At 35.6% G+C, this 25,461-nt stretch overlaps 1 protein-coding gene across 1 annotated transcript in view; it reads right to left on the reverse strand.

Moving 5' to 3' along the window:
* LOC118735568 (zinc transporter 2) overlaps positions 1-25,461 on the reverse strand; it is a gene marked incomplete in the record, with an annotated part of 144,434 nt that overhangs the window by 37,373 nt on the left and 81,600 nt on the right. The window contains 1 exon segment of the mRNA XM_036465378.1: positions 8,596-8,775. Within this exon segment, the coding sequence (XP_036321271.1) occupies positions 8,596-8,775 (180 nt within the window).

Raw genomic sequence — 25,461 nt, forward strand, 5'->3', positions numbered from 1 at the left:
TGAATTGAATTGAATTGAATTGCTGGTCTAAATACCAGCATGCCCTAATCATTAATCGAAAACATGTGCTTGCCTTAATTTCCAGCATTGATTTAGCAACTAAATTGCAAAATATTTTAAAGTCGTTCGCTATGTTTTTTTTTTTGTTAAACATGTACTGAGTCGTGACTTTTGCGCGCAATTTTACAAACGAGCTTAGCAATTAGGGGTATGAGTTTCTCACGTATTTACGTTGGCAAAAGTGTTAAAACAAAATCTTAAGCACACACGCGAAAAAAGTATGAAGTAATGAAAAACTGAAGTAAGCAGAAAAGTCACAGGGCGAAAAATATTCATGGTTATGTTAACTTTGGTCTGAAGGAAAGGTAGGGAAAAATTTCCAAAAAGGGTTTGAAAATCCTCTTTTGAATAGGTGTAGCTTTTAATTTTTGAATGCTTAACAAATTCTTGGAGAGAAATTTTACTATTTTTTGTATACTATATGAGGAGAGAGTTCTGCTCTTTAGTCGGTTCAACCGAAACTATTTAAGACTTTTTGCTTTACAAACCGTTTTTGATTTTCAACATTAAAATTGCTATTGAGGCGTCGCGAAGCATGCGGGAATATAATACTTTTAGCTTCTTTATAAAAAAGAGCACTTCACACAATGTAGGTAATGAAGTATTTTGGAATGCATTTCTGTCATCCCTTGTCAAGTTTGATTTGGTGATAAACCAAATACGACATTTTCGCATCTGCAATGCCAATTTTCGTTAACATTTTGAAAAGGGATGAAGGAAACTATTTCTGTATACTTATTTCTCTTTCTTTCAAGAAAAATGTACCAAAATACATAAGAAAAGAACGCGAATAGGATTTTCGAACTTTATATTTAAGCCCGAAAATTAGTCCATTTAAGTATTTAATTCTGTGTGCTTCTAGGAATCATACACAACCTTAAGCTGAAACATAATAAACGCATTTCCTGCTTGTGGCTTACTTTGTTTCATTATTTTTTTCTATATGCTGACTGTCAATCTAAATTTCTACAATCGATACTTAATTCAAATTCAATGTCTTAAATAGAAGAGCCAATAAACAAAAAAAATTCAAGCGCACGCACAATCGCACATTGAGGTAGTAGTAACGCATGTGCGCCATAAACTATGCCAAGATACTGGCTGAATATACATATGTATGTTTACATCTATGCAAACATGCGAGTGAGTGAGTGCCATGAAAAAGAGGAAAAGATATGTGGTTAAGGCAAGCAACTCGCATTGTTGACATAAATTTTTCTGTCTACTTTAGGAAACTCCATCAACCGGTGACGGAAAAGTAGGCACAATTGTACCTTTTTCAGCACTTTTATAATTTGAGGGTACATTCGGTATATACATATATAGCATTTTCGGTACATTTTCATCTTATCTAAGTAAATAGGTAGATTGTCGCGGATGCCTGTGAGACAAACTTGGGCTCGAGGTCAATTGTGATACCGCATGTGGGGTCAGTAGCTCCCAATCCACCCTAAAACCATTTTGAGCTTCGCAGGAATTTTAGAAGATACTTGTTTTCGACGCATCTAAGGTCCTCCAGGTTATAGAAGAATTGTCTACCCAGTGTGAAAAGTCTTCGTCTGGATAGATCAGGGCACTGGCAAAACAGGTGTAGAATCGTTTCCTCCTCTTCTTCATCTTGACAACTTCTACAGAAGTCATGTAGCTGTACGCCTAGTCGATAGGCATGCCTGCCAATTAGGTAGTGTCCTGTTATAACAGATACTAACAAACTGATATTCTACTTATTTAAGCTCAGTAGTAGGCCAGTGCGTTTAGCGCTGAGCATTTGCCATAGTTTCCTGGCAGTTGCACAGGTGATTTCGTCGTGCCGTCTTCTGTTTGCTACTTTAGTGAGCCTCTCGGAGATAAGTAGCTGGCAAGTTTGTATGGTCATTCCTATTCCCCTCTTTCCTTGAGGGTAGGAGGGTCGTAAATGCTGTACCGGAATCAGAGTTCGGCAGGGCGTAGTCCACCGATCCGGGAAGCTCCGAAAACTCCGTTACTATTCTACCATGACCAAACCGGGTGTTTGACCACTTATTTAGGCTATTCATACGATTTGCCGCAACTTGTGCGACTTGTTTGGCATGTAGATCAACCGGAAGAAAGTTCAGTAGGGCATACAGTGCCCGGGATGGTGTTGTTCCCATTGCACCAGTTATGAGTGTGGACGCGAGCCTTTGGACCTCATCCATCTTATTAAAGTTTACCCCTTTCTCAAGGGTGTCCCACCATACTACTATGCCGTGACAGAAAATTGGCCTAACAACCGCGGTATATAGCCAGTGTATTATTTTGGGTTCCATCCCCCACCATTTTTGCTATTGACCTGCTGCAAGAATATAGTACTACTGTTGCTTTGCGCACTCTATCTGAAATATTGGGCCCCCAGTTTAGCTTCCTATCAAGTATGAGACCTAGATATTTGGTCTCTTCCTTTACTTCAAGGGTTTGTTCCTCTAGAGTTATAGCGTCTTGCCCAATCGAGATCCACCACTTACCTTTTAGCTTCTTAAGGCGTCTTGTATTGTGTTACTCCATGGATATAAAACAAAAATTTTTGCTGGGTAGTCATATCGCATTTTTCTGAGTCTAATAATTGTGTTATTATATTCAAAAAATATTCATTAAGTATATTTTCACATGCCATTTTTTAAATGGCGCCAATTCTTATCATTTCAATGCCTGGTGGAAATTCGGCATAAAACTTTATTTGGCCTCGAAAAGTTCGTCTAGTTTGAACAGAACTTAACGTATTAGAGAAGGTGAAAACAAAATCAGGCATGGGAAATTCCCATCGTATTTTCGAACAGTTAAACTGATTTACGTGATTTGAAATGTGCAAAAAAATGTGCGTACTATATTTGTAGGTACATTCGTCAGCTTTCAGGTACAATTTCTCCTTAAAATAAGTACAATTTGTAGATTGGGTTTTCCATCGCTGCCACCAACCCCTTTGGCACGACTGATTGCTGACTGACAATTCGACTGTTTTCGTACCATCATACCGTATGGAATCGTAAATCGAAAAGCAGCAGCCATACAAATACACATTGACACACAAATATTGACATTAGACCGTCCCGGAAAAAATTTCGAAAAAAATTTTGTTCCACGATTCATTGTTTTCAAATACTCCATTCATCAGATCGCCGTTTTAACCACCCTAACATAACATCCTTAAGTCAGTAAATTAAAAAAAAAAATAATAATAAAATCATTTAACTTCTGCATAGCCCCTTCAAAATGGTTTCTTATATCTTTGGCATTTACAGTTGGATATTTAAGTATGATATTATATTAATTTCCTGTCTCAAGGAATAATTTTTTTCCTCCTGCCGCCCTATCCAACCACCTAATGTCAGTAAATTAAAGCTTGCCAAAAATCAATAAACTTTTCTTTTGATTATACCAGTAGAACTATTTAAAAAAAAAAAATTAAATGAAAATTTTGATTGCCGAATGTAGGTTTCACCACAAAATGTAAAATGTCGAACCCAAGATAAGGCTAACAAAATAAATAAATATTCGAAATTCGCTTGCAAAAATACTTTAGGCTTGTAAGGTGGTACAGTCTAATGTAAATACAAGCGCAAAGAGCAAACAAATGGAAAACTCTTTCCAACTGCTGCAGCGGCAAAGTGTAAAATCTGGCAGCGACATACAATTCAGCTGGCAACGCCACTTAACACCTCAAAGGTTCGAATGTGCAAGGTGAACACTGAACGCGGAACGCGGAACGCTGAACGCTGTTTGGCAGCGCTGTCAACTATATATCTCTCACTCACTCTGTCGGTTGTTACTCGTACCACATAATGAAAAACGGAAACGGAAATTACGTATTGTCTTCCGCGCCGGTGTTGGCATACCAAATCTAAGCGACATACACACAAGCACACTTTCATTTGTGATTATTATTTGTGGTTATTTCTTTGTTTTGCTTGTCACTTGCCGTTGATTGTTTATTCGCCGCCGCAAATGTTTACTATTGCGGTTTTCGTATTTGTGGTGTTCGTGCTTGTTATTTTTGTTGTCTGTAGGTGTGTGTGTGTGTGTGTGTGTATGTCGCTGATGAGCTGCCAAACAATTTTTCACATTCTTTGCTGTCAATGTGGCTTCAGCAGTCGGCAACATTTTCACTACCGATTTTCTTCTCCGATTCGCCTCAAGTTTGCTTGCCAACATGGTTTGGCTGGATACAGCTATTGGGCTGCCAACTGCTCATTAGACGCATTGCCACCTTATGTATGTACAAGTACAAATACATACATATAAGTTATGTTTTATATTCTACTGCTAATGTTTGCTTTAGCTTGTAATAGGAAGCTGCGAATGAAATGCTGCGAGATGTTGGTGATTACTTGTGTGTTTCGAAATTATTTGACATTTCCGTTGCCTAATTTTAGCTGCGCTGAATGCTTTTATTGCGAAATAACGTATCATAGTTACGATAGGTGGCTTATAAATGATTTCTACTGCTCCTAATGAGTTGAGGTTTCTTATGGCCTAATTTTTGTATTATTCCAACTAGTAGTGTAGGAGTTATGGAGAAATATCTAAAAATAAGGGACAGACAGCGTTTACATGTAAGGCGTAGCCGTTTTCTAGGCAAATATCTATAAACATGCCACGACCAACCCACGAAGAAACTTGGTTCTGCTTTTAGGCGAAGTGCTTTTAAAACATAAAAAAAAAAAAACAATTTCTAAAGGCTGGTTTTCACTATGTCAAATTCAGTGGCATTTGTCGTCAAATAAGTGAAAACGCATTGTCAAATGGGATCAAAAAGCGGTTTATCGACTGATTTCGATCATGATGGGTCTTAAGTCGCGTACATGCGCTGCTAAATCGGCTATCTGTCAGCTTTTGGCCCATAATATTATCGGTAAAGGTATAGATAAAGGAGATAAAGTTGTGTCAAAATATGTTGCCAAATTTTGGCGTCAAAATATGACATAGTGAAAACTAGTCTTAACTCATCGTGAGACAGATGATCCATAACGTGGAATCAGTAGCCTACTTTTACGCGTCTAACTATAAACATGCCACGGTCAGCCATAATAGAGAAACTTTATATTCTTAGTCTACTTTTAGGCGAACTGAAAAATGCTAAATCTGTTGGCAAATAGATTTGATTTTAAAAGCCGTTTGGGGCATTGAAAGCCTTTTGCTGAGAGAATATTAAGATGCCACTGAGATGTGGCCATTTCCATTCTGACGTGGTGTGACATTTGTATGACAAAATGTTAAAAGATAAAATGAGAGGCAAATTTTTAAAAAGGGCATAGTAATTAAATAGCCTTTTATTCAGTAAATAAATTACAACTGATAGTAGAGATTTAAAGATATAAGCAAACATATGCGCTGGCGTGATGTTACAGAAGTGGGTTTTGACTTGGGTTTCAAAATTGCCAAACTCTGCGAATTAGAATTTGAATATTTGAAATTTGTACGGTTAAGGTTAGTTAGTTTTCCAAATTTTTAAAAGAAAAAATTGTTCCTGTTTTTTTTTTTTTTATCAGACGTGATGTGTGATATTATGTTCCCTATAGGGAACCACACGAACTATAAATGCACTATAAGTTCACTATTTTTGAACTAGGGGTAACTACGCCTCGACTACTTTACATACGTTCCTTTTAACTGGTCCAAAAAATTTTTTTCCCGAGGTAGGGTTTGGGACACCTTCCAAATTTTTTCCTCTTGCCGAAAGAGGTGCTGGGATCAAACTTAACGTTTCTAAGTATAAAATTAGTGGATGGTCATGATGCTCATATTTTACCCTAGAAGTAGTGTGTGCATATGTATAATAATTAAACAATTGGTTAAGCAAAAAAAATATCACAAGCTTCAGTTGTCATGACAACAGTGGCTTCTTATAAAAATCGCCAATATTTTTGCTAGTTTCACAGCGATCCAGTAGCGCATTTCAAAGTCATTGAGCACCCTCTATTGGTTACAGTAAAAAGCTAAAAACTCGTTAAAAAGTAAAAAATAATTTATTGAAATACAGATTTCATTTAAGAGTGCCCTAACTAGATTTAATTAAACTTTTAAACCCAACCTGAGATAGGATTAGAGTAGATGACATTAAAATTAATTTTACCGGAAAACAAAGCTTTTAGCTTTAAATTAAGGCTAAGTCGAAGGTTCTATCACCTTATCTCTCGTTGTTAAAGCTTATGAAATATTGCAAAAAACGCAATTTTTTGACACTCTCACCTTGTTTTTTCGCAAAACTTTATTTTTACGGATTCGTAATCAGCACAAAAAAGTCTACCCAAAACAGCTTTCACATTTGCCGCACCAAAATCAATGTTGCCCTGTGTAATGATTACAATAATATAATTTAGACCTAAAGTTTACAGTTTCGTTCGAATTAGAGCTAAGGTACATACATATGTATGACGTGAAACTGAAACGAAAACTATGGTAATTGCTTAAAGCATACATCTATGCCTGCAAATACAGCTCGGCCAGAATCAGCTCGGTCCCATTCCCATGAAGTTACCGAAACGACTCAGACCTCTTTCTAGCCAAGGCCAGTCAATCCAAAAACCATTAAAAATTTTCGATACTAGAAGGAAAGAAAGGCCCGAAAAATTTCCAATTTTACCTGGTCATAGATAATACGGAGAACACCCTTACCTTTTTTAACCTTTTAAGTGACCTAGTACAGGTCGTAGGGCTGGTCGAGTAATTCACTGTGTTTAACAATTTTCTAACACCCTCATGTCTCAACTTATTCTTAAAAAAAAAAAACATTTTTACAAGACTTGCACACTAAACCATTTTCAGCTCGGTAATTTTTTACCCAATTTTAGGTTTTTATATGAATTTGGAAAGAAGAATATTTGTACTATTTACGAAGTGAAGACATTGTAAATATGTTGAAAATTTTTGGAATAAATCTGAAATGTACACCAATTTTTATCATTTTTTCCACTTCTACAACATTTTATGCCAAAATTTCAAAATAAAATAGTCCATTTTAGTTATTACTTCAAAATAATGTTTGATTCCGACTAGGTACAATTTTAAAACATCAATAGAAAATTTTTTTAAGATATGAATTTTCTAAAAATTTCTTCCAAAACTACTTCCATGTAATTTCAGAGAAAATTTTAATCAGTTGAATTGGATTCACTTTGAGGTTTCAATAATTCGTATGGAAAAATTTCAAATTGTCTCAATAAAAAATGGCATATCTTCAAAATTTGTTTAATAATTTTAATGAAGGGTACCTTATATTACTCGTAATTAAACACTCTTTCCGAAGTAAAAACTAAAAGATTTTATTTTCTTATGAAATTTTGGCAAAAACTGTCTTAGAATTGGAAAAAAAAAATAAAAATTAGTTCAAATTTCAGACAAAAAATTTTCCACATATTTACAATGTGCTCAAAAAATTTATTATTTCTTTAAATAGTACAAGTATTCTTCTATCTAAAGCCATATTTTAAATAGCAAGCAATGCGAAAATTATTATTTTAAGAATAAGTGGAAAATTTGAGGGCGTTAGAAAAATTTTGAAAACTGTTTCGTGAATTAATCGGTCAGCTCTACGACCTGTGCTGGATCACTTAAAAAGTTTGTGCAATTTTTTTTTTTTTTTGTAACACCGTGTAATTGGCAAAGGGGGGTAACTTTTCATTACGAAAAATAACACTCCCAATTTTCTGGTTTTTCCTCTCATAAGAAAAAAAATTATAAATCAAAAAAAATACGAGTTTCGTTAATTACGAAAACCTACCATAAAAAAAATTAAAATATTTTTTTTTTTAGGAGTTGAGTCATAAAGAATTTTCGAAATTAAAGTCCACATTTCACAGCACCTTTTTGGGTGCCATGGCTAGGGAAGTATTCATTTCGGCCTATGTTCACGTTTGCATGCATTTTGCGATAACCTAACACTAGAGAGAGAATGAAAAAATACTAGACAAATAGACCAAAATGATCGAAAGCACGCAGCAGCATAGCTCAAAAGAAAGAGGACGAAAGTAAACCAAAGCGCAGCAGAGTCACAAATCACTTAGCCTAACTGCTTCAAACAGTTTTACCAAAGCTGTATCAAGGTTTTTTTTTCGCAGAAATTTAACGCAGCACGCTTTTGAGCGCAGGGCAGCTACAGCTATCGTTGAGTGCCTATCTATTGGCGCCTAACAGCTTGATTTACAAACATCAACGAGGTATTTTTTTTTTTTTGCCTCCACATACTTTTTACGTTACGCCAATTGATTTTGAAGCAATTAGTCTGATCCCCTTACGTAAGTAATTAAAAGCTTATGCGTATAGGTACAAGATTAATTTCCATCTTTGCTTAGCACTTAATACTCGTTGCTTAGCTAGTACTTAACACATACAAGCAAATAATTCATGGCCAAAGCCGCAATTATGCCAACTATGCCTCCGATAATCTCATTATTTATTATATTAATTTGTGACTGTACGAACTTAGTGGGCGTAACCATATATTAATTATTTTTTTAGTAGGTAAATAGATATGTATGTATGTGTGCATAAATGTATGTAAATAGCACAGTGTGTACTTACATCAAATTAACCAAAATCGCCAAACCCGATGTAATCAGCATAATCTTTGCGTCCACTTCAAAATCGCGATTAATCAAACGTTGCACGGCCAACCAGACGAGTATTGCGGTAATGACCCAAATCATCACAACGGAGGCCATGGCGCCGATAACTTCAGCGCGATACCAGCCGAAGGACATGCTGTTGGGTAGAGAGAAAAAGTAAGAAACGAATGAGTAAATGGGTAATAAGGCAGCGTAAGTTTGAACGTGCTGCGGATGAGAAATGAGAAAGTGTATTTAGTGAGGAAATTAAATTCGTTAAGGTAATCGGTTTGGCTTGCAAATTTTGGCACGCAAGAAAGTTAGCACCAAATTTATATGAATACTAGGGTGTTTCAGAAAAAAAAATAAAAAATTCTTGGAACCATGCTCAAAAGTTTCGTTTAGACGCTAAAATAAGTCTCAGAAAATATGAGTTTTTAATATTAATATTAAGAATGTCTGCACCGCACTTTTCGATTTCCCATAAGAATAACAGAGGATTTTTTTTTTTTGCAAAGGTCTTGGCGTATTTTTTTAGAGAATTGAGCGCTCTACAAAATAGGTCTGAATTCATTTTTCGATAAGTCAACTTGGTCAAAAATTATTCGAAGTCATAGTCTTAGTATTAAGGGCTCATATTTTCTGAGACTTATTTTAGGACCTAAACGAAACTTTTGAGCATGATTCCGAGGAAAACAAAAATAAAAACGAATTTTGTGAATCACCCTAATGAATACAATAAAAGCTGCAGTGATGCTTCAGGCTATTAGGCCGGCTGCGGGTACTTGAGCAAGGATTAAAAAAAAATCGGATAAGCAGATATGATATTTATATATCCCTTCTTTCGAATTTAAATAAAAATAAATAAATAAAGTATGCATGGTCATAGAGGTGGATGCTATTATGCAAGCTCTAGATACCGGACAACCGCAAGTTATCTTGGATCTGGATTATCACGATGAGAGCTCATCTTTTTCCTATAATTTTTACAATCAAAAATGAGTTCTAGTTTAAGAATTACGAGGAGGAATTATCAATCTCGGACTAGGGCTGTGAATCGCTATCTCCAATGGAGCAATTATGTGCGGACAGCGAGGCCCGGTAGTGTTAACTTCGGAGTGGTCCGATCTAGTATCCGAAATCTGTTTGGACTCCGAAAGTGACAACACGTTAATCCCCAGCTGATCAGTGTGCTCTTCGGTGCCGAAGGCCTAACCGAAGTCGGCACTTTGGTGAAGATAGTCAACATTGACCCCTTAACGGTTTTAAAACTTCATCTTCTAAGAAAGGTTGTGATAGGTAATACCGTATGCCATGAAGGTCCAGAATTTGTGAGATGTCTGCCTCGAGCAGAGTAAACTAGGTTAGGTTAGGTTAAGCGGGCAGCTCTGAAAAGAGTGCACTCGGATGCCACAAAGACACATTACGATGCCCAGGCGGTGTCCCCATGCCTATCCCTAAAAGTCTTGGAAGCATTTTGATTCTCTAGGTAATCCTAGATGTCCTTCCAGTAGAGCTTTCCTTAAAATATCCAGGCTCCCGAAGTGGTGATCCCGAAGAAATTTGAATCGTTTACCTCGAAGTGCTGGGCACACCCAGAGGAAGTGCTTGACGGATTGTGTCTCCTCCTTACCACTGAACTTCTGCAGAAATCGTTCTACGGGGCTCCAAACATGGGTCGTTTCCTCAAGTCCTATCTTATATCCCTTTCTAACACATTCGTCCGCTCCTCATTTCCCGGAACATCACTATGTCCCGGGACTCGATAAAGATTGATAACGTGTTGCTGTAGAGCTTGTAGGGATCTTCGGCATTCCTTGGCGCATATCGAGTAAGTCTTTGCCGACCCTACGGCTTTGATGACAGCTTGACTTTCAACAACGAAGGTAAGTTTAGATGGAGCTAGGTCGATCAACCTCACCCTCAACCTGACGATTGCATACACATATCTCAGCCTGGAAAAACACTGTCGTGATCTCGAAGTGTATAAGAGTCTCTCAGAGATAACTCCTGAGAGAAAACGCCAGATCATGTTTCGATGTCCATTTTGCAGCTGTCCTTGAAAATGGGTATTTCGTCATCTCTGAGAGTAATATTAAATTCCCTGTCACTTCTGTTACGAAACCGGATACCGGCATTTCGATCTAAGTCAGTTTCCGTGACCTAATAAACAGAGCTACTGTACTCCACACCCACTATATCAAAAATAGTGGCGTGGCACTTGCCCTGGATCATAGAGCGCTCTTAGCTGCGGTACTTTTGACGTATAGGTCAATGAGTGGAATATCGAGAAGTGTCTCTAGCGCCGCCTGTGGCATTGAGCAGACCGTCCCCTAGTACATATTTAAGGATTGATTGTCGTTGGACATTTTCCAAGTTGAATGTCAACCGCTCTCCACCATACCAATGCGCCATAGGTGAGATTGGGTCTAACTGCCTCCGTATAAATCCAGTGTATTATCTGCGGTCGTAGCCTCTATTCTTTTCCAGCTTTACAAGAGTACAGCGCGATGAGAGCCTTTTCTCTCCGCTCTTCGGTGTTTCCTTTGCAAATCAATTGGTGAATAGAACAAGTTCAGTTTTGGAGGGGTTAACCCTTAGATCGTTTGCAGATCGTTAATGGTCGATTCGAATTTTCCCACGACCACAATGACTAAGTCATCTGCATACGGGTACGATCTTAGTGGCTTTTGATGTACGGAGTAGAAATTCATTTAGCACTAGGTTCCACAACAAGGATGATGCCGTGAATATCCGCCAGGAGGGAGAAAACGATGAAACCCAGCATCTCTTTGCATACAAAGAGCGCAACCGAGGCTTTTTTTGCCATAACCTCCACGTTGAACCCCAGCAGTTGGTTATCCCATAACGAGTATACTTGCTCCCATGGGCTAAGGTCTAGACTAGTCCGGGTTCTTAGTATAGAGTACAAGATCCGTTTATTCCGCATTAATGCTGAGCCCTACTTTGGTTGCCCAATTTTATTTGCCAATTAGTGCTGGGCTTATAAGTGAGCTAAGCGTGGACAGAGCCTTCACACTGACTATGACGTAGACTTCATTCGGGAAAACTGTGAGTGCAGCAGGAATTTCTTCCATTTTATTGAGCTTTTTTTTGACCACCAGCGACCAAAATAGTAGCGACATTTCGGCCTTCTGTGGTGTAAATCTGTAGATCCCTGCCGTCTATTTATGCTTTAAGTTAAGTGACAGTTTGGTTATTTTACTTTCGTTTATTTAAGGTTTATAACTTTTAAAAATAAAAGCGTAGCACATAACATAACCAGCACTACACATTTTGAACTTTTTACAAAATTAAAAAAAAAAATCCACAAACTTTAACAATCACACTCGAAAAGTTTTACACTTTTTACTTAAAAAAATTTTTTGACAAACTTAAGGTATGCAAATGCAAATTTTAAAACGCTAGAAAATCGCGTTAATTTTTAATAATTCGTTTACTAACGGTGTTAGGCATACATACAAAATAATTGTCGAACATATTTTATATGGGAGAAAACGATTAACCCCGTCAGCCAAGAAAAAAATATTAAAAATTAGTGCAATTTTTTAGCGTCTTGAAATTTACACTTTAATCAACTCCAATTAAACGGGATACAAAACTTCGTACCTAAAATTTTTCCAAAAATGTTAAATAAAAAGTTTTACAATTTTTCGAGCTTCTCTTTTCTTTGTATTGAGATCCTCAAAAGATCTTTGCAAAGGATCTTTGTAGTGGACAATTTCGTTAGGCGCAGTCCTTAGGTTCATTACCATATGCAATCTAATTTCAACTATATATATACACTGCCGCAACAAAGTATTGGCACAGCAAATTTTTCACAATATATGCAACAATTTTCATTCTAATATTTTTCGGGTAATTTCGTATGAAAATATGGTTCATTCTACAACAAAAAACATAAAAATATAATTCCTAAACTTTGTGCAAAACTCGCGAAAATTCAGCAAATTTTCATGAAAATTTTCAACCTTTTAATCAGATTTTTTAGAATTTTTTTGTAGCCCAGTCAATTTTATTATAATAAAGTGCAAGCTTTAAGTAGCTAGGAACTACCGTTGAAGAATGCAAAACACCTTCAACAAAAAAAAAATCTCAAAAATCAACGCGCTTTTTGACTAACTCCGTACTTGCATTTTTTTTACTAGAATTTAATGGGCTGCAAAACTGCATACTCAAAAAATTTAAAAAAATCTGATTGAAAAGTTGAAAATTTTGATAAAAATGTGCTGAATTTTCGCGAATTTTGCACAAAGATTAGGAACGATATTTTTATGTTTTTTTGTTGTTGAATGAACCATATTTTGATATAAAATTGGCGGAAAAATATTAGAATAAAAACTGCTGCATATATTGCGAAAAATTTGCTTGCCAATACTTTGTTCCGGCAGTGTATATATTTAGAGACTCCAGGGCTTGGCGTACATCTTAACTGCGAAGAAGAGTACAATCTGCCTGCCATACTTATTCGAATCCATTTCAATTGCTTAATTACAAGAAAGCAACTTCAAGAAAAAAAAAAACATTAAGTATAAAAAAAATCAGTTCAAACTGGAAAAGAAATAAAATATTAGCACAAGTTTTGCTTATACTTTTCAACTCACATCCACAGTTGCAGCCGGGACCAAATTATAGCAGTTGCAGCGGTGGAAGCAGTTGTGCGGCGGGCTGGCAGGAAGAATTCAGCGCAAAGTGCCTTTGAATATTTTATGAAAATGAGATTGGTTTTTGGGCTACTCGTACTCCACCGAGCCTTGCAGCAGCAGCAGGCAAGCGACTAACAGCCAATACTGGCTCGCAATCAGCACATCAGGCTCCTCTTTCCCCACCCATATTCATTCACTCATTCATTCCTACACTGACTCACTGGCACTCAAACATAGACGTTTTGATGTGGCTGGGTTTACTACTACAGCTTACACTGTTTGCATGCTGCGAGCTGCGAGCTGCGAGCTGCGAGCTGTTTTTTGTATGCCTTTGCAGTGTAAATGTTGTTGTTACTTCTTTTATTTGCCTTGTTTTGTTTGGTCTGATTATTTTTGTGGTTTTCAGCCGTCAAGCAGTCACAACCAACATCAGACGAAATAAAGTTGAATTGAGTTGAGTAATTTTTGTTGCGCTTTGTTTTATTACAAGCTTTCCGTTTTCGCTGTCTGCCATCCAGAACCACAAAATGCGCCCTACACCCCACCCACTACAGTTCACCTGCTCCGCACGCCTACAGTCGACGAATCATCATAAAATTTTTGTACATATATTTTGCAACTGTAATTTCTCTGGTGATTTAACGCAATCAAATAAGCAAACAGAGTAAAACCGAATAATGAAGTTGTTTTTTTTTTTTTTTAGGGGCGCAGGTAACTACATACATACATAACAGCAGGTAACAGGTGGGTGAGTGGGCGGTGACTACTTACTGCGGCATTGGCTGCCAGATTGGCATTGTTGTGCATATTTTATTTAAGTAAATGGCTACAATTTTGTATTTGAGTTTTTGATTTCTCGACTGCTTTGACTGGCGTGGCGTGGCGTGGCGTGGCGTGTAATGTATTTGTTTACAAAAACGCCTAAAAGCAGATAGGTAAACAATATAATGTATAAATTTTTTTTTTTCCAAGAGCATGCAATGTGGTAGGTAAGCGCAAGCGCAACTTGTTTGCCGGTAAAGCGCCCACAAGTATGCTGTAAAAATAATATTAAAATGCGCTGTGTTTTCGAAAAAGTCAAACAAGGCGGCAAACAACAAAAAAAAAACTCGCAAATGCGCGAAAAAAGTACTAAATTAAGACCGACAGGCAGTCAAACAAACAATCAAATGCACTATTGTTGTGCTTAGCCGTCGCGCTGGAACACTCACTGACACGCCTATCGTGCTGCTGCTGCATGGCTGTCTGTTAGTCTGCATGTCTGACTGCCTTTCCAACTGTCTGTATGTCATTTTGTTGCCTGCAAGCTGTTGGCTTGCTGAATAATTTTGTTGAAATTTTCGTCCATTTTGCACGTTCTCTGCTCTAGCCTGCCTGCCTGCCTGCCTAGAGCCTATAGCAACGCTGCCTCAGGCCACACCTATACAAACTTTGCATAGTTTTTAGTGTCCATGTTGCTTTTAAAAACTACATTGCATATTTTGCGGCGCACAAGCTTGCAAATGCAAATTTCTTTGCCTTTGTTTTGGTAACCGCAAATGCAATGGAGTTGTGAAAAATTTGCGCTGTTGCATTTTTTGTGGGATGAAGTATTTTTTATTTTTATATTTTTTTTTTAACTATTCCTATCATGCTTAATTTTAGGCGTAGAAAAGTTGGCAGTTGTTTGTCTGTAAGCGCAGACAATTTTTCTGGTATACAAATCCGTAAATGTGCGCCTATGAAAGTTAACAAATTAGGTTATAAGAGATATTCAGAAAGGATGAGGCGAATTTAGAAATGCAGCCTAAAAGTGCAAAAGCCACAAATCCTGAGGTCAGCTGCGCTTCAAAAAATGATGGAGCATTAAGGGAATGTGTTGCAGAAGTAATGGTTATTTACTGCTTATTACGCTATGGTAATCGCTAAGCAGAAAATAGCACTCTCTTTTTTACTTCTAAGCAATATTTCACAAAAATTTGGAAAAAGAAAATTTGGGCGGCAAATTACATACCTAAGCAATATTTTGTACACTTATTTAGGTTACGAAACAAATTTATTCCCATTTTATTAGAAAAAGTTCTGGTTTCTATTCAAAGAATTTTTTGGAAAAAAGGGATGAAGTCAAATATCTCGAGAACAAGAGGAGATAGCGAAACAAATTTTACAGAATTTTAAAGCTTTTGAGATGGAGAATTATGGAGAATATATATAGCCGCGTTGAATGGAATATTAGCTTTGACTCTTAAAAGTAAAAAGTTTTCAATTTTATTTTTTATACCTTAAAATAGTAAGAAATGAACTTTTAAAAAGTTTCAGACTCATATTTTTGTTGTTCTTGATTCAAGGAATCCATTTTCGTAGTTGCGACCAAGGTGTATTAAACAAGGTGTGATTGACAATTCAGTGCGGCTCTCTTTTAAGGTACTATAATGTCAAAAAGTGTAAACAAACGAATTAACCCTTAGTTTTCCGTGTATCTTGTCAGCACTGATGCCCTAGGCTTTTTTCGCTTATAGTTTTGTTTTACTTACATTACCTGGAATATATATATTTTGTGAATAAAATAAAACAAATTGTTTATAAAATAGTTTTAACAATTTTCTTGTTTTCAATTGCCCAAGTTTTATGCGTTTGTGCGTTTATTTTTATATTTAAATTTTTTATCCTAAACATTATTCGACACTTATAAAAGTAGGATTTTACATTTGTTTCCAATTTTATATGTGAGCTGAACTTTAATGGCCTTATTCATAAAAATTAAAGTAGGTTTAAAGCGCTCTATAAAGTGACGTTTTCATACATTTTTCGATTTATGTATAAACCTTTTTTAAAGCTACTTTATTTTTTATGAATAAGGCCATAACAATTTTGAAATTAAATTTTTTTCATGCGAAATAGTTTTCCATTAAAGACTTTGCTTCGAGCAGTTTTAAATTAAGCTCTTCCATACTGGCTTGTATGGTTTTAATTATTTCGGTAAGAAGAAATATTTCGGTTCTCAACGTGCATTCTAAACAGTCGTCTGTTTGAGTTTGGGCATCAACAAAGAATGTATCCTGATCGCGTACTAAATCCTCACTTGTATCAGTTATTTCGTATGGCATTGGGACTGCGCATGGGTATAAACGAGCTCGTTGGAAAGTGTTTGATTTGGACATCACTTTCCTTGAAGTGGTTTTCACAAACGCGAGATGAATCACGTAGTACAACACCACAGCTTTCTTCCCATCGCTGCCGTCTTAATTCGCAACTAGGTGATTTAAAACATGGCACTATTTTCGAGTCCTGACTTTTATTTCATACAGCCCACCGCTCAAACGTTTTGCTCCGTTTAATCTTGGTTTCCTTACACTAAATATTTAAGCAAAGTCGAACGTATTTAACTTTTACCAAACTTAAATGTACTTACTTGCTCTTCTCGGCGGTTTATCTCTTAACAATTTCACGTTTATTAAGAAAATTTGTTGCTTGAAAAATTTGTGTGTATTTTTTTTTTAAATAAAATTTGAAAAAAAACACATTTTCAAATGGGTTAACAATTCATTTCAAATTGACATTATAGCCTGCTTCTTATGAGAGCAATGTCAAAATCAATCACACTTTGTTGAATACATTTTGGTTGCGACAACCGAATAACATAATTCATTTTACTAAATTTTTTCTGAAGGTTAAAGTCAAAAAAATCTAAAATTTTACTTTTGAAGGCCATTTTAAAGATTTTATTAAAATAAAAATTGCCTTGAACTCAAAATTTAGATACATTTTTTTTTAATTATTTTTCTTTTTTTTTTTAGTTTAAAAAGTGTTTTTCGGTTCTTGTGACCACTAAAATGGATACTTTGAGGCAAGAACAGCAAAAATATGCGTTTTAAAGCAGGGACCGAAAATAATAATAATAAGAATAAGTTATAGGGACTGAAGAGGGAAGCTAGACGTATTTTCCGCAATATGAAAAGGCAGGTCGAAATACTTGAGGGCGAAGAGCTTGAAATGATGGCCGACAGAACAAACACCCGAAACGTTTGGTAGAGAGTTGAGTTACTTAGGTAAGGTTTCAAGACTCCTCTAGGAACAACCATGGCGACCTAGTGACCGATGTTCAGAACGTACTCAAATTATAGAGGGAATACTTTTCGACCCTTTTGAATGGCAGCAGCACTCAAAGCAGTGGAGAAGACGAACCCGAGCCCGCAGTCGATGACGATGGAATCGATATCCCAGCACCTGACTATGACGAGGCATGAACAGCGCGATTATGCTGATGAAAAGTAGCAAAGCTGCTAGAGCTGACAGCCTGTCAGCCGAGCTATTCAATTATGATGGCAAGGAGCTAATAACGTGAATGCCCGACGTTTGGAATTCAAGTGCGCTCTGCCCAATCCACAAGAAAGGCGACGCTGCCATGCATGCCAACTATTTTATCGAGCGTGTTGATGTGAAAGACTGGAGCCCTCCGTCAACGAACTGATTGCGCTTTAACTGATTGTGGCTTCAGTTCAGAGTAGAGGAGAACCTCTCCGAGCCGTTTGATACCAGTCGTGGTTTCGTGTGATTTCTTTAATCCGACGTTGGAGAAGAGAACAAAAGTCGCAGAACTGAACCGCTTAGGCACAAAATTTTACAATAAGCGTACAATTGCTGGCGTATGCCTACGACATCGACATTATTGTTACAAATAAGGGCTACGTCTGTTACAAATAAGGGTTACGTCTGTTCTAAAAGTATTCAACGCGGGTCGCGATGGTGGAAGAGGAAGTCTCACTGCCATGGAAGGACCAAGCGGATAAGGACTTGGCTTCACTTGGCATTTCCAAATAGACGTCAGTTTGCACAACAGAGAAACGGGTTGCTTACTGCTTTGGACTCGGCCATAATCGCGTAGTCGGTTATAGCGCCAAATAAGAAGACGAAGAAAAACTTTATGCGCTATTTTTGTATCCTAGTTACATAGCTACTACGAAGCCAAGGTTGTGTTCTAGTGCTTTTCATGCCAGCCGATAACACTTCATAAATTACCCTCAAAACTCATGGGAAAAGTAGTATTATCATCTACAGCTAAGCAGGTTTCTATAATGTGAGAAAATTAACATACAAATTGTATATCATTTTTGGACAAAAATTTACATACATATAAACCTCTAAGCATGTGGGATTCCAGATGAGCTCAATTTTGATGGCAAAAATAATTAATAAGTGCGCCTAAAAATGTACAACCAATTTTGTGTGGCATATTTTGCGGCAGGCCGGTTACTCATTTTGAGATTTCCGATGTTTAAAGCTCAGCGTAGCAAATTCTAGAAACTACAATCAAAAATGTTGTTTTTCAATTATTTATTTGGCATACTTTTAGCTGTTTCAAATCAAAATGAATACTTTACTGCATTCGCAGCTTATTGCACTCTTAAATCGCATTATTTCTCTGCGAGTTTGAGCCACTTAAAATCACTTTCATTACATTACTTCCCCTAAAAAAAAAAAAAACAAAATCCAGCGAGATTTGAACAAACTTTTATTTAACTTCAAACGACAGTTTGTCTACCGCAAATCGCGTAATTTCCCATACACACTGTTAATACTGCTCACTATTTCACTCACAGGTACATACATGGCTTATAAACTTACCCACAAATCTACACAGTCAGCCACTTTCGTAAATAACATTTGGCAAAAACCGCATTCATGCTGCCCACACAGAGTCAGCTAACTCACAGCGCATTAGCGCAAAAAACTTTTAATCTCTTCACAAACATACCCAGCGCGTACATTTAGATGAGTTAAATTCACTAAACATTCAAGGCAGCGCAACGAGTGCCAAAAAAAATGAAGCATTTTGCGGCCATCATCAAAAAATGTATAATAAGTATTTGCAGAAGTAATCAACTCACAGTTGTTGCAAGTGAATGAGGCAGGGAGGTTGAAAGCGTATGACTGTATGCAGTAAAACAGATTTGCATTTATGTAGCATTGCATACTGCTAGGCGCATACACATGCTATTCAGCACCAGCCAGCGTCATTCAGTCGCATGAAAGGAAGTATATACTCGTTGGCGCTTCAAAATGGCTGTGAACAAATTGAGTTTAGTTTTTGGAGGACTGTGTGAAAACAAAAAAAAAAAAAAAAAAAAAGATTAAAAAAAAATTACAAAATGAAATGAGACGAAAATTGAAATGGCACAATTTCCGTAGAATTTTAGGCGCACATAAGCGCCCGTACATTTATGTGTATGTATGTAAATCCATTTCCAAGAACTAAGCCAGCCTAGCCTGCACATTTGCTTGTGACGCGCCATTTTGTCACTCAATTTTTTTTCTTTTGGTTTGCAATTTTTGCCTACAACTTTTACGGAAGGCAATGTGATTGAGCGCCAAAAAGTATGCAACACTATGGCGTGCTTTCTAGAAAATGTGCCTGTCTGTAATGTGGCCTAAGTGGCGGCGTCTAAGCGTGTGCATTAGCGAAGGCGCGTGGCGTTTTTTTGTATTTGTTTTTACATTTTTTTAAAACTGAATTCTCTCAGCCCACGCAATCAAATGAGGCTAGCGGAAGGCTGACGGTTAGGTAATTCACTAAAAAAAAAAAAACGAAAACTAAAAATGTTAGCGCAACAAAAAATTAAATTACACTCACATAAGTGTTTGTATATTAATGCAGGCATGCTTGCCGCCACGTCAACCACACATTTTCTTCGCATTCACATTTCAATTTTTTTGCGTTGCTGCTTTGTTTTTCATTTCCTTTACTTTTGCTTTGTTATTCACGCCATATTGAAATAATAAGTGCATAATAAAAGCCACCGCAGTGTAAACACATCACATCGACTCAGCGACCAACACACACACACACATGCAGTCGCGTTCCCAGACACCCGCGTCAAAGCAATGTACTTACATTTGCACTGCGCCTGTTTGTAGGCAACATTTCCATTTTCAACGCAATTACCATTTCCGGTTTCCTCAAACGTTTTGTCGCTAGTTTAGTTAGCTTTGTAGTGAGTTGTGTTGACAATATTTTTTTCCTTTGTTATTATTGCAATTATTTTTATTGTTATTAAATGTAGTAGCTTATGAATGAAGTGTTTTACTTTGCCTTTTCCATTGCATACTTTTCAGCACCTTTGTTAAAGAAAGGAAAATATTCAAGTATTCGTTTGCATAGTTTTCCGCGCTCAGAGGGAAATATTTGGTTTCCAGAGAGCAAAACTCGAGTGCAAAAAAAAAAATTCAAAAGATTACATATAGTATTTACTGATATCGATAAAAGTCATTGCAACGATAACGAATACATACATATTGAGCGCTGATAGTTAATGGCATCAATAAGTATATGTAGATAAAATTATCGATAATGATTTAACCTGCAAAAACGTTGGTTCTGGAAAAATTTGTATGCAGAACGATATAGCAGGAAAGTATTGATATTTATATCGAACTCGATTACAAAAATATCGATAAAATATCGAAAATAAATATATAAGTACGTAGGTATTATATCGACAAAAATTTAACTACATCAAAATGACATTCCTATCTATATCGATAACTACCGAAAAGTTTTTAAATGATTTCGAAACTTATTTATTTCGAAAACGTAGGGAATATAAGAAAATTTCTATTCAATATTGAGAACTATTAGTATATTGAAGCTTACGCAAAGTTATAAATAGAGTTAGTATTAAAAATCGACTATCCGGCTATTAGTGGATTAGCAACTTTTTTGTATAGGTTTATAGTCGAATAGCAATTATTCGATTAACCGACCGAATTCGACTAATCGTTCTCTTTCGGCTAACGGCTCACTATCGTATAGTCTGAAATTATTCGGTTGGGCTTTGTCAATAAGCTTCAGTATTCAAAAAATATAAAACAAGCAATGTCAACTTAAAGAAAGCAACTAGTCGAAAAATAGAAAGTGAACGGTTAGTCGCCTAATTGTTTGTGAGCGGCTAATTGAAAAATTCGATTGAAAAAGTAGACTAGTCGGCTGGCTAACAAGAGCTCTAGTTATAATATCGATAAGAATGTAAAAACAAATATTTCCGTGCAAAGCTTTTTGGAAAGTTTTAAAAATTTATTTTTATAATAACATTTTTAGTTATCGAAAATAAGAATTATCAGAATTTTGTTTTAAAAATTCGGTAATGAACTTTTAAATTTTAAAAATTTCAGTAAGAAAAAGTTATGAAATTAAAAATTATTGGTAATTTTATTAACAAATATATCGATTATATCGATAATATGTTGATAAATATGCCGATATTGTCGAAAATAAGAAAAGCTAAAATTTCGATCGAAAATAACGGTAATAAATTTGTTTAAATATTTTAGTAAAAAAAATTTCATTTGGACGAGATGTAAAAATTGTCGATAATTTAACTAAAAACGTATCGATAATATACTGATAAATAAGCACCTATGTTTTTAGATACATCGATAATTTAAAAGTAAAAAAATCAAAAAAAGAAAGAACGTATACATAAACATAGTACTGACCAATTTGGTTAACTTATTTATTTAATATTTCAACGATAAAAATATAATTTTTATTTTTTATTTTTTTTTAAATCTTTTAAGTACAAGTTTTTAGTAGCTAGGAATTACCGTTGATATTTGGCAATTTTTTTCACGCAGTCGCTTCCATACACACAACTTTTTTCGTAAATACTTTATATGGAAAAAATGCAAAACACCTCAACAAAAAAAATAAAACATCAAGAATCATTGCTATTTTTGACTAACTCTAAACTTGATTTTTTTTTTTACTAGACTTTAATGGGCTACAAAACTGCACATTCCAAAAAATCTGATTAAAAAGTTGAAAATTTATTGAATTATCCCGAGTTTTGCACAAAGTTTAGTAATTATATTTTTATAAAAAGTTAGCGGAAAAATATTAGAACAGAAATTGCTGCATATTTAGTGAAAAATTCGCTGTGCCAATACTTTTTGCTGGCAGTGTATGTATCTACGTATGTATGTATGTATGCATGTAAATATGTACTCTAGAAAAATTTTCTCTCTGTTTCCAGGTCTCAAGAAAAACGAAAAATTCATATAAAATGACGAACAAGAAATAGAAAAGAAATTTTCTTCTATCAAAATGTCTTAAATCAGTTTGCAGCAAAAGCAGGGTGCTTTTTCAAGCAACAGAATTAATAGGGCAATTCATATAAACGCGTAAAAGCCTCATATCTACGTAAACCTCGTAAATATGTTTAATTGTGTACGTAAAACCGGTTTATTTACGAGATTTACATAGTTACGAAGAATTTACGCGTTTATATGAATACCTTGAATGAAAAATATGTCTTGTGATTTTTCTTCAGAGCTGGATTCTAGGCATTAAGCAATTAACATATGTAATACTTATTTTCGGGCTCTACGCTGTGAAAAATAGTATACACTTAGGTAACTTATTTTTCATCAAAGCTTTACAAAATTTTTTTTTTTTTATGTTCATAAGTACAAAGTACATTTTGTAAATACGTACATATGTATGTACGTATGTATGTATGTCAAGGATTGAATAACTTCAATTCAACAAGCATCCTCCATATCGAAATGAGGCAATTGAAAATGAAGGAAATTTATGTTTTTCCACTCATGTCAAATTGGCTACAAAACACAATGACCTACTAATTAACTGCAAAAAACCATTAAAATGCTTCAACAAATTGCGCACATTTCAATTCAATATCACTCATACGTCACGTGTATCCACACACGCACACATACACATATATGATAGGGATGTTTCGAATGTCATATTTGTCACATTGGCGAATGCGAATGTTAGGAATAACATTAAAAAAGCTATAATCAACTTAAGTTATCGTGTCTACTACTTAAATTTTTTTTTTAATTATTAGAACATTGGACGATCGCTTAACCTATACTGTGCACTATGGTCTGGCGACTATCATTTGTGGCCAAAAGTCGAGAAGTAACCAAATTGATTTGAAACTTAGTGTTCGGTGGTTTTTAAAGTCGCTGATTTCGAATCTGATGTAAGATTTTTGGAATTTAAAATGGCGGATCCAATATGGCGACCAAATTTTACAACTTCTTCCTTTTCAGCTTAAATTCAAATAAATGGGGAGTTCTCGAGGGCGTTGATTTCGAATCTGATAGCAGCAGATTGTTTAAATTCAAAATGACAGATGCAATATGGCTATAATTTTTTCTTTTTCACCAAAGATATATATTAAAAAGGGACTTTTTTCGCTTGAGGAATCTAGCCAATGTTGCTTATAAGACTTTTAACAGCACTTGTTGAAGGCCCATCAATTTGCTTGACCGTTTAGCGCCTGAAGCTAAAAGCCGATTATTGACCACACCCTGGTTAGAGAGATTTAGAGCCATTTCAACAATATTAGAGTGGACTCTCTGGCCATGTACTTTGTAAAATTACTTTGTATGGAAGAAAATCCGTGATACCGTCAGCAAAAGAATATAGCAAAAATCAACGCAACTTAAAATTTGCTCTTTATTTTACTAGAATTTAATAAGCTTTAAAACTGCATCCCAAAAATTATTCTAGAAATTAAAATTAAAATGCATGGAATCTCGATTAAAAGTTTGTGGAATTTTTATAACTTTTGTACAAAGTCTGAAATTTAGTTTTATGTGGTATTTGTTCGAAAAAAAGCTATAAAAATAATGAACCTTTAAAAAGTCAAAATAAAGGTAGTCAAGACTGGTAAAATGGTTGATGCGCTATCGTTTGTCGCGGGGTGTACACATTCGCATTCGGAAAATATTCATATCATTTGATGCGAATGTGTAAAATGATGCGAAACATTCGCATAACAAATGCGAATGCAAATATTCGCAACATCCCTGATATGTACATACATACATACATGCATAGGAAACGTAAGCAAAAACCGGCAACACAAAACCCGGGTTTATTGCTTGTCGTTATCAGGCAGCTGACCGTTTCAAATAATAAGCGAGCGAACAATCACGTTTACCCACACGTATGTACATACATACATACATACATACATACATACACCTGAATATACGAATATAGCTAGATTTTATTATTATTATTACGCTTGTTCTTGTTGCCGTTTTTGATAAGCATTCATTCAACCCAAATACATACATACATACATATATACATATATACATATGTCTCCGTTTACAAAGCTACTATATTTGTTTTTGCCTTTTGTGAGCGGGCACACAGTTGTTAAATGTGCTGCCATTTTGCCAAAACTAAATGGCAATTAAATAGAACATTTATTTGGTTGCTGACTAGCAAGCAAAATGAAAACTGGAAAATGGAAATGAAAATGAAAATAATTGAAAACCATTTTTCCACTCGACCAAAAACTGGCTGTCGCAATATCAGCTACTGCTTCCGGTAAACGAACGAGTTTTCATCAAAAACCAAAACTAGCGAAATTTATTGGCAATAAAAATGTTTTGTATTTGATAGAAAATTAAAAAAGTAAAAACTCATCAAATGTCTAAAATACTGTAGAGGGCTGTAAACTTGTGAAATTTGTTGGGAACGCTTGGTAAATGAGAATGAACGACATATTTTGTTGAAAGAGCTGCGGCTAGCAGCACTTACATACATACATACAGGTATACATACAAATATACATAAAAGCAAATAACTAATGGCGGGCAGCTCACTTAGTAAAATGTTGATGAAGGAGTTAGCTGACAATTGCCTGATATTCATAGAGAACAAAGCTTGGATTTAAATGTAGATACTTATGCACCCGAAAGTTTCCGAAAAAAAAAGGTCCGAAAAAAATCTCAAAAATTACCCAAAAATTACAAAATATCCGGAAAGAGCACGTTAGAATACAAAAAAAGTCCCAATTAAATTAAAAAGTATCGGATAACATTCCAAAAAAATACGGACGTTTCAAAAAATCCGAGAATTTTCCGCAAAATCTGAAAAGTTTTCGATGAGTCCGAAGTTACCGAAAGATTTGAAAAGTTTCCGATAGATGCGAAAAGTTTCAAAAGAATCGAAAAGTTTCCGAAAAATTTCAAAAGTTACGAGAAATCAGAAAATTTTTCGAAAAATCCGAAGTTTAATACTGCTCCCAAAAGTTCGCGAAAAAGTCGAAGTTTACCGGTACACCGAAAAGTTTCCCAAAAATCCGAAATGTTTCCGAATACTCAAAAGTAAAACAAGAAAAGTACCAAAAAGTACCGTTAACCTTAGGAAT

The sequence above is a fragment of the Rhagoletis pomonella genome, unplaced genomic scaffold (assembly GCF_013731165.1).
Source record: "Rhagoletis pomonella isolate Grant_MI unplaced genomic scaffold, Rhpom_1.0 Rhpom_scaffold_00003, whole genome shotgun sequence".
Classification (NCBI taxonomy): Eukaryota; Metazoa; Arthropoda; class Insecta; order Diptera; family Tephritidae; genus Rhagoletis; species Rhagoletis pomonella.